The following is a 10,528-nucleotide window of genomic DNA, read 5'->3' as shown; positions in this document are numbered from 1 at the left end:
AAATCCCGGTTTTGGAAAGTTAAAGAAACTCCAGAGATGGCTGACTTCATCGCTTTGTACTGAACTACAGAGCTCAGAATTGGATGAGATCAAGCAATGGATCGAGCCTCTATAAATTGAAGACCGTTCTCTGCAAATTTTCTCAATCGGAAAAGAAAACGTTTCATCCTTAAAGAAAGGAGAACAATCGAAATGGGAGTTCATGGCATTACAGGTTCACTCTCTCTTCCCCTTGTTTTTCTCTTCCTAGTCTCCTCATCTCTCCCTTCTCTCACCATCTCCGCCTCCTCCTCCGTCCGCTGTCATCCCGACGACAAAACAGCCCTTTTAAAAATCAAGCAGTCCTTTACCTCAAAATTCCCTTCAGACGTAACCCCCTGGGATCCCAACACCGACTGCTGTGACTGGGGCTACGTCCAATGCGACGATCAAACCAATCGCGTCAACGTGCTCAACATTTTCAATACTGGCATGGATCGAATACCAGAAGCTATCGGCGACCTTCCCTACCTGGAAATTTTACAGCTCCAGCGAGTCACCAAAATTAGCGGCTCCATCCCCTACTCCATCACCAAGCTTCAGAACCTCAAAATCATCCGCATGTGGAGAATCAATCTCTCTGGCTCCATTCCCGAATTCCTCACCCAACTCAAGAACCTCGAGTCCCTCGACTTGTCCTACAACCGGCTCTCGGGTCCCATTCCGGCTTCCCTAGCAAATCTGCAAAAACTGCGTTACCTTTACCTCGACTGGAACAAACTGACAGGACGCATACCTGACTCATTCGGGAGATTCAATACCACAGGTGGTTTCTCTCTTGATCTATCGAACAACCTTCTGTCTGGTGAGGTCCCTGCTTCGTTAGCAGAATTCAACTACGTTTCCATCGACCTCTCCTACAACAAGCTCGTGGGTGACGTGTCCGTTTTGCTCAGAGAGAACGGAGCGGCCCAAAATGTGTATCTGTCGAATAACCTGTTCGACTTTGATCTCTCCAAGGTGAGATTTCCAAAGAACTTGTCGTTTCTGAAGCTGTCGCACAATAGAATTAGAGGAAGCATTCCGGAGCAGATCACCGAGCTGCCTTCGTTGCAAGTGTTTGACGTAAGCTATAATCGGTTATGTGGGAGGATTCCGGTGGGTGGGAACGTGCAGAACATAGCTGTGGGCTACTTTATTCATAATAAGTGTTTGTGCGGACCGCCACTCCCCAACCAGTGTAAGTAATCCGGCACCGGCGGAAGAGAAGAAAGGGAATTTGGGAACAACGGGACACCATAACAATGTTCAAAATATATATTAATTATAGTATTAGTACCTCCAATAAGGCAATAATCTATAGTCGTCTGTAATTTATTGTTCTTTTTTGTTGTGGTTGCATGTGTGCAACGCTTGATGTGTGATATGTTTCAATTTCAAATAAAATTGTATTTGTTTGCCGTGCAAATTCATTTGTAGTAATACGAATGCGTGGGAGTACAAATCAGAAATGTGTAAAAATTTTTTACTTTGGCTTTTGCTTTAATTTAACTTTTATTGTAATTCATTTGAACTTCAAACAAGGTCAAATTAATTTTGAAATGAAAATAAGGATCCGTTAATTTGTTCATCGGAATAAAGGTATGGAATTGGAATTCGATTCCCATTCCTATTGGAATGACATTTACTCATTTGAGAGAATCATCATTTCCTCTCCCCATTCATTAAACCATTATTCTGAATTCAAGAGAGGTTTTAACCCTAAGGCTCAATTTGGAAGGAGTACAAATACAAATATGCACAGTGTAATTACATACAATATAATACAAAATATAAGGTTTTGCACTCTACAAATTTGCATTTGTACTCCTTCCAAAATGAGCTTAAATTAATTTTGCATTCAATTTATTTGCATTCCCATGCTTTAAATGAAATTGCAATGTAAATATGGGGGTAGAAATGATGAAAATACAAACACTGCAACACTTGTTCATTAGATGTGACTTGGCACGTGCAATTTGGTTTCAATCTCAACCTTCAAGAGATCAAGTACATGGTAATGGGACGAAGCAAATCTATATATATATTAAAGGAAGGCTTTGAGGCAACAGCCCCCACCATCCATCACATGGATTTTTCAAATTTAGACACATGGCATTTTTTGAGAAGTTGTTATTAAAGCCCCCGGCTGCTCATTATCACCATTCAAAAAAGTAGATTTCTCATTTTCTAGAGAGTTAGACATGTAACATTTTCTGAGAAATTCCTGTTAAAGCCCACAACCCACTACCAAACTACACCCCCCCACCATTCAAACACATAGCCCTCATTTTTCTAGAAAGTTAGACATGTGGCATTTTTTGAGAAGTTGCTACTAAATCCCTCAGTTAATCTTTAACTCTTTATTTATCATAACAAAAGAAAATTATCCATATTCTAATAATTTTTGAAAAGCTATTTTTTGAAATAAATATTTATTGAAATTTTAATAATTATTTAAAATATTAATAAATATAAATTTAACATTATTGATTCCATAAATATAAATTTAACATTACTGATTCCCCATACTTACTACGGGGTCATTCACCAGTAACAGATGAATGAGATAAAAACTGAAAAAGCTTCTAAATAAAAATGAACAAAAATGTGTAAGGATAAAATATTGAATAAGAAAAACCAACACCCAGGATTAAATCAGATAACCAGAAAAATAAAAAGAGAAGTTACCCAACTGAGGAGGGACAATGTGTATTGTTTATATATTTATGGGTTGTTTGACCTAGATACAAAAACTTGGGGACAGGTATTTGTATTGAACTCTTTTAAAAAACCATTCAACCTAAAATCATTAGTTGTTAGGGGATGCCTTATGCTGAAATTTAATTAATTAATTATAATGGAGGAGATGACAATCAAATACTAGATTACTTGATAAAAAAAGGCTTTGTTACCATCTTAAAGAACCATTCAACTTAAAAACTTAACTTGTTTAATGAGATCCCTGAATAGTATTTATTCTCTAAGTAAGAAATTGCTTTGAAAAAATGTAAGGGAAAATTACAGATCTCCCTCCCCCATTTTCATTTTCCAAAAATCCACCCTAAACTTTCAGATTCTAGTTTTACCACAAAAAAAAGGAAAGAAACTTTCAATTCTAGCACCTTGTTCCTTCATTAGCAATTTGTCACTTAACTTTAACTTCAGAGATGACTGTCATGTGCATTTTTCTAAATTTCTAAAACACTAAACCACCCTTGTATCATTTTATGAGAACATTTTGCAAAAAAAAAAAACTCATGAAATACAATAAAAAAAACAGAAAATAAAGAAAAATTAAGAGATTGCATACAAATACATTAAATACAAATAAATAAAGAAGAAAAGTGGAAAATATAGAAAAAAGGAAAATGAAAATACACTAATTTTTGCAAAAAACAATCTAAAAATGAAAAAGAAGTTCCCATGCATTAATATACCTATTTTCATTATTTATAATATTTTCTTATCTCAGTCAGCATCCATCGAATTTTGAATGGGCATTTTAGTTATTTTACTATTACAGTCAACCCAAGATGCTTAGTAACAATCCAATTATCAAAGTATTAGTTGAGTCTATATAAATATCCAAGGGCAAGAATGAGGACTCTGTGGGCTTGAAGCTCTTGTGCCCATAACATCAATTCGCATTTTATATGGGTTCATTCAAGTCAAGGGGCGGATTTCATTCTCTCTTTGAAATTCTTGTGGTTAATTCCGAAAAGAACAAAGAAAAAGATTTGTGCTTGTAGATACGCCGACAACGTTGAAGGCGAGGCGGAAATAAAGCTTGACTTCGATCTGTACACAATCATACAAATGAAGAAGAAGAAGACTAAACACAAAACGACAAGGGAAGAAGGAACCCGTCTCGTTGATCACTCAAACTCCATTTTGTTGTATTTAGCGGTATTAAAGATGATCCCCTCCATATTCTCTTTGTTCAATTTCAGAGAGCAGTCTGAAGACCTCTTCTGCTCTTCATCCACTAGATGGAAATTTACAGCACTGGTAGTGGCGGTTCACTCCCTCTTCGTTTTCTTCTCTTTCTTCTTCTTGTTTCATCTCCTCTCCTCCTATCTCCCGTTCTCTCCGCCTCATCCGTCCGTTGTCATCCCGCCGACCGAGCTGCACTTCTACGTATCAAGGATTCCTTTTCCCAAGAAAGTCCTGACAACTTCACGTCTTGGGATCCCAACATCAACTGCTGCAATTGGGCTTTCGTCCAATGCGACGACAAAACCAACCGAGTTAATTCTCTCACAATTCAACAAACCGGCGTTCGTCATATCCCGGCAGCCATCGGGGACCTTCCATACCTGGAAAGACTAACGTTTGAGGACTTCCCCAAACTTACCGGCTCCATCCCCTCCTCCTTTACAAAACTTCAGAACCTTAAATTGTTTCAAATATGGAACTCCGGTCTCTCCGGCCCCATCCCCGAATTCCTCAGTGAACTCAGAAACCTTGAGTACCTCGAGTTGTCCCAAAGCAAGCTTTCGGGTCCAATCCCATCTTCTCTAGCAAATCTCAGAAAACTGGCAACTCTTGTACTCAAGTCGAACAAGCTCACAGGGCACATACCGGACTCATTCGGGAGATTCAACACCGACGTAACAGGGGGTTTCACTCTCGATCTATCACACAACCAGCTGTTTGGTGAGATCCCCAGATCGCTTGGACAATTGGATTACATGACGATCGACCTATCTTATAACAGACTCGTCGGCGACGCCTCCTTATTGTTCAAGGAGAATGGAGCAGCACAGTATATCTATTTGTCGAATAACGATTTCGATTTTGATCTGTCCAAGGTGAGGTTTCCACAGAATTTAACATTTCTGGTATTGACGCATAATAAGGTCCGAGGAAGCATTCCGGAGCAGGTGACGGAGTTGGATTCACTGTTACTGTTTGATGTAAGCTATAACCGGTTGTGCGGGAAGATTCCGGTAGGTGGAAACATTCAGAAGCTCGGAATTTTCTCGTTTCTACATAATCGGTGTCTCTGTGGTCCGCCACTCCCCATCAAGTGCATGTAGTTCAGTGTGGCACTCAAAATTTCCGGTATACTGTCTTCACCGGAGAACTCATGGCTCATGTGGTGTGGTGTTGGTTATTTCTTCTCTCTTTATAATAAACCTAACGTATTGATCGGAATCCTCTCCAGTTAAATTGTCAAATTTATTTGGAGATAAGAAAGAACCTATTGGGTTAATTGGACTTTTGGCTCAGTTTGGAAGAATTACAAATTCAAATGATAACCCACAAAACTCAAAGAGGGTTTCTTAACTGATGATTACCAACAAAACCTGCGTGGGCCGGCCCATCTAACCCAGAAATTTCTAGGCTACACCTAACCAAAAACATGTTTTTTGTATTTCTATTTTAAGAAACAATCTATATTCAAATAAAATGTTTTTGATTTGTTTTTGGAACCGACAAAAAGTAAAACATTTCAAAGAGAGAACCATTTTCAATAGATGGATCAATTATGAATATTTCCAAAAGGATCTTGTGGCTGATCCAATGGGAGAACCATTTTCAGTCCAGCTTTGATAGCTTGGAGTTGAGGCATGAGAATAAATTTTACATTGAAGCTTGGCCAAGCCTAAGCCCAGTTGCATAGGCCCAGTCTGAATACTGTTGCATTTGATGGTATCTGTGAATCCGCAGAGCTAACCTAGTATGAAATTTTATCCTTCATTTCTCTCTCTCTCTCTCTCTCTCTCTCTCTCTCTCAAGCATGAATTTATTTTTATTAAATAAAAAATTGTATTAATTATCATAAATTAAACGAATTGCTGTGCTATAACCAGTAGGCATGGTACTCCTCATGGTCCAGTGGATCCAAAATTGAGGTCCACTAGGACCATTACAAAACCGTTTGCAGCCCAGCCCTACCCAAGAAATTGCCAATCCAATTTCCAGGTTGATTTTCATGAGTGGTTTCCTTCAATAAAACCATGCAAAATATGGAGATTTCCTACACGGCCTGCCCTTTTTTGCCACGTAGATTGATGATATGACCAATCGCAGCCATTCATTAGAAAGGAGACGGTCTGGACTAACCAGTTTTTCAATCTTCTGTCCACGTCAACATTTGCCCCATCTTATTATATAGTTCCCCACATTACCAACTAACCGAAAACAGACAAACACATTCGGAAGACTGAATATTGCTAGCAACAATACATCTTCTGTGTACAAAGGTGTTAGAACTCAAATGAGTCGCTCAGAAAACCTAATGGGGTACTGCCCTTCCCTAAAAGGGCTCCATTACTTCTTTTTCATTGTGTGATTTAGAAGTGCTACATCAGAACAGGAATGGAAACGGGCCACCCGGCCCAATAGGCCCAGATCGGGGTATCTAGAAATTCCAAACTGGGCCCAAAGGTGATATGGGCTTGAAATATGAAGGCCCCTAAGGCCAGGGGGCGCCATTCAACCTGAATTTTTCTGTGGTTGTATCTCTACATAGTATATAATTCTTTATAGGTTACAAGAGTCGTTGAATCTTCAATTCAAATACCAGATAAATTGTATTTGGAAGGATACAAATACAAATAATTTTATATTATTTTCTATGCATTTACACTGATATTTGTATTTGTACTCCTTCCAAACTGAGCATTAGTTCTTGAATCTCATTTCTTCTCTGAACTGAATCCATTGGTTTCCCTTTTCCATTCCAACTACGGATTTTTGTATTATTTTTATAGACAAATTTTATGTATAGCACACGGAAAGCGACAAAAAGCAAAGGAATCAATAAATGATAAAGAAAGACAGGAAGAAGAAACCATTGACGACATTCTATTTTCTGTGTTTTGGGATTTTGGTTGACGTTGAATCAGAACGCATAATGACTGGTCAATATTCCGTTCCAAAACGTCTATAAATTCAAAGCTCTGTCTCTCCATCTTTCCTCGAACCAGTGAATTGAAACTGATAAACATTCGAATCTGAACAACAGTGGTGTCAGGATGCCTTCTGTTAGGATTAAACTCTGAATTACCGATTAATTAGTATGGCAAGAAAAAATAATTGAGGAATATGTGAATTATAAAGCAAATAATAAGAGCAAAAGAAAGGTAAAGATGGCACCAGATTTACGTGGTTCGGTCAAAGAGACCTACATCCACGGGAGAAGAAAGAAAACATGTTTATTCATGTCCTTGATGAGAGAACTACAAACCGACCACCTTACTAGTGCCGAAATGCCTATAACAAAGCCTTGAAGCACTCAAAAAAAGGGCATAGATGATTGCTTTGAGCTGGTGTGAGAGAAACCCTTAATGGCAGTAGTGAAGAAGAAGAACGATCCAAATAGAGTAGGAGTAGATCTTGTCAGAAGATGGTGATGGAGTTCTCCCAATCTTTTCAGCCTTCTAATGCTCTCTCTCCATACTCCTACTACCCCCAGGAGGCACCCCTTTTATAGAAGAAAATAGGGAAGTGGAGGAGTCACAATAAGTGCAGCAGTTTTTGGTGGTGTAATTGTGACTGTTACAACATTCATACCAAAAGATAAATGTAGCAGTTTTTGGTGGTGTAATTGTGACTGTTACAACATTCATACCAAAAGATAAATGTAGCAGTTTTTGGTGGTATAATTGTAATTGAGGCTGTTGAATTACTTAGCCACACCAAACGTCAACAATCTCCACCTTGGCGATAATTCAAACAACAAATCTCCCTCTTCAAATGCCCCAAGAGCATCAAGCATCAAATGAAACAAGACCCATCAAGTCGATGCAAGCATCGAACTTGGATGATGGTAATGGCTTTGTCAACATATCTGCAGGATTCTCAGCGGAAGCTATTTTGTTGACCAAAACATGACCATCCTCAACAATATCACGAACAAAGTGATAACGCACATCAATGTGCTTGGTCCTCTCATGAAACATCTGGTCATGAGTCAAATGTATGGCACTTTGACTGTCACAATAGATCACTGTAGCCTCTTGTCTACCTGTGAGTTCACCAACCAAATTTTGTAACCATAAAGCTTCCTTAGCGGCATCAGCCACAGCCATATACTCAGCTTCAGTCGTAGACAAAGCAACAGTCGACTAAAGTGAAGCTGTCCAGCTAATAGAGGTACTCCCCAAAGTGAAACAATAGCCAGTGAGAGATCTCTTCCGATCAAAATATCCAGCATAATCAGAATCACAATAACCGACAAACTGCTCTGTAGATCTTCCAAACTCAAGGCAAAAATTAGATGTACCTCTCAAATACCTAAGGATCCACTTCACGGCTTCCCAATGAGCCTTCCCCGAACAGGACATATAACGGCTCACAACACTGACTGCCTGAACAATATCTAGACACGAGCATACCATAGCATACATGATGATACCAACAGCACTAGAGTAAGGCACACGAGCCATATAGACCTTCTCCTCATTAGACTTCGGTGACTGCTTCGCCGATAATTTGAAGTGAGCTGCTAGAGGAGTGGAGAGAGGTTTGGCATCTAACATGCCAAAACGATCAAGAACTTTCTCAATAAAGTTCTGTTGACTAAGAAACAGTTTCCCGTTCTCACGATCACGAATAATATCCATACCTAGAATTTTCATCGTTGGACCCAGATTCTTCATCTCGAACTCACTGTTCAAAAGAGACTTCAACTTCACAATTTCAGACTTATTCTTAGAAATAATGAGCATGTCGTCAACATATAATAACAGATAAATGAAGGAATCATCAAAGAGCTTCCTGAAATAAACACAACTGTCAAAGGCACTCTTGGAATAACCACTAGAAGTCATAAAAGCATCAAAGCACTTATACCACTGCCTTGGAGACTGCTTAAGGCCATACAAAGACTTCTTCAACAAGCAAACATTGTCTTCCTTTCCTTCTACAACAAAACCATCTGGTTGTTTCATATAAATCTTCTCTTTCAAATCACCATGCAAGAATGCAGTTTTAACATCTAACTACTCTAAATCCATGTCATGCATAGCTACTAAAGCAAGCAAGGTACGAATAGAAGAATGTTTAACAACAGGGGAAAAGGCTTCGGTATAGTCAATACCTGCAACTTGACTGAAACCCTGTGCCACTAACCTTGCTTTGTGTCGAGCATCCTCAACACCAGGAATACCCTCCTTAGTCATGTACTTGCACCCAACAATTTTCTTCTTTGGTGGTGGTGATACAAGCTCCCATGTGCCATTCTTTTCGAGAGATGCAATCTCTTCTTCCATGGCAACTAACCACTTACCACTGTCTAGACTGGATATGGCTTCATCGTAAGTGGTCGGATCGGTAGTGCTATCTACCTCACAAGCAATGGTCAATGCATAAGACACACAATCATCAAATCTGCTTGGCGGTCTTATCTGTCGCCTCGGTCTATCTTTGGCAATAGTGTGCGACTCCTGACTGGGCTTAACATCATCCGATGTGATTGGTTCATCTGACTGAGAAGGCCGTGAAGAGGGATTGGGCTCCACCTCCACCTGTATCCGGTCATCTTGTGATGTACCTAAATCACCAATAACAGAATCCTCCTTCCTTGGAGATAACATGTGTGATTCATCAAATATAACATCACGGCTAAAAATAATTTTCTTGCTTGAAGAACAATACAACTTGTAACCCTTTACACAGGAGCCATAGCCCACAAAAATACATTTCTTGGCTCTAGGTTCTAACTTCCCATCGTTAACATGAGTATAAGCATGACAACCAAAAATTCTTAAAGATGAATAGTCAGCAGGAATACCTGACCAAATCTCAAATGGAGTCTTAGCCTCGAGAGCTGAATACGGAGATCGGTTCACCAAATAGGTTGACGTGGAAACTGCCTCGGCCCAAAAAGACTTATCCAAACTTCCATTGGACAACATGCAACGAGCCCTTTCCAAGAGTGCGCTTCATCTGCTCTGCCACACCGTTCTGTTGTGGTCGACCAACACAGGTGCGTTGTCTAACGATACCTTCCTTCAAACAATAATTTGTAAAGTCAGACTCACAAAACTCGAGCCCATTATCAGTCCTCAACCTTTTAATTTGCCTCCCTATCTGCTTCTCAATCATAGTTTTCCACTGCAAGAAGACTTCAAACACATCAATTTTATTTTTGAGAAAATACACCCATACCTTTCTAGAGAAATCATCGATGAATGACAGAAGATAATTTGCTCCACCCTTCGAAGAAACACGAGAAGGGCCCCATAAATCTGAATGGATGTAATCAAGTGTGCTTTTAGTCTTATGTATCCCTTTGGCAAAGCTAACCTTTTTGTGTTTACCAAACACACAATGTTCATAAAATTCAAGAGTACCTGTGACATGCCCACAAAGTAAGCCCGCTTGCTCAAAGAAGTCATCCCTTTCTTGCTCTTATGTTCGAGCCTCATATGCCACATCTTTGTAAGATCTTCCTCGGACATGGATGACGAGACCAAAGCAGAAGATTCTATCACAGTACTTCCCTGCAATACATATAATCTACCAACCTTGTTAGCTTTCATAACTACCAAAGCAC

The 10,528-nt window shown here is 39.3% G+C and overlaps 2 protein-coding genes across 2 annotated transcripts; both read left to right on the top strand.

The window, feature by feature from the left end:
• On the top strand, positions 1-1,447 carry LOC104603589 (polygalacturonase inhibitor-like). Its single transcript, XM_010267654.2, has one exon. It carries the CDS (start codon positions 193-195, stop codon positions 1,225-1,227), a length of 1,035 nt encoding a protein of 344 aa, XP_010265956.1. The 5' UTR covers positions 1-192; the 3' UTR covers positions 1,228-1,447.
• A 2,501-nt stretch (positions 1,448-3,948) lies between these two features.
• On the top strand, positions 3,949-5,241 carry LOC104603480 (polygalacturonase inhibitor-like). The gene has a single exon (XM_010267521.3). It carries the CDS (start codon positions 4,011-4,013, stop codon positions 5,058-5,060), a length of 1,050 nt encoding a protein of 349 aa, XP_010265823.1. The 5' UTR covers positions 3,949-4,010; the 3' UTR covers positions 5,061-5,241.
• The last annotated feature ends 5,287 nt before the right edge of the window (positions 5,242-10,528 follow it).

Source organism: Nelumbo nucifera, chromosome 2, assembly GCF_055504915.1.
Source record: "Nelumbo nucifera cultivar China Antique chromosome 2, China Antique-T2T, whole genome shotgun sequence".
Lineage (NCBI taxonomy): Eukaryota > Viridiplantae > Streptophyta > Magnoliopsida > Proteales > Nelumbonaceae > Nelumbo > Nelumbo nucifera.
Note: the sequence above shows the minus strand (reverse complement) of the source record. Positions and strands in the feature narration are given on the sequence as shown.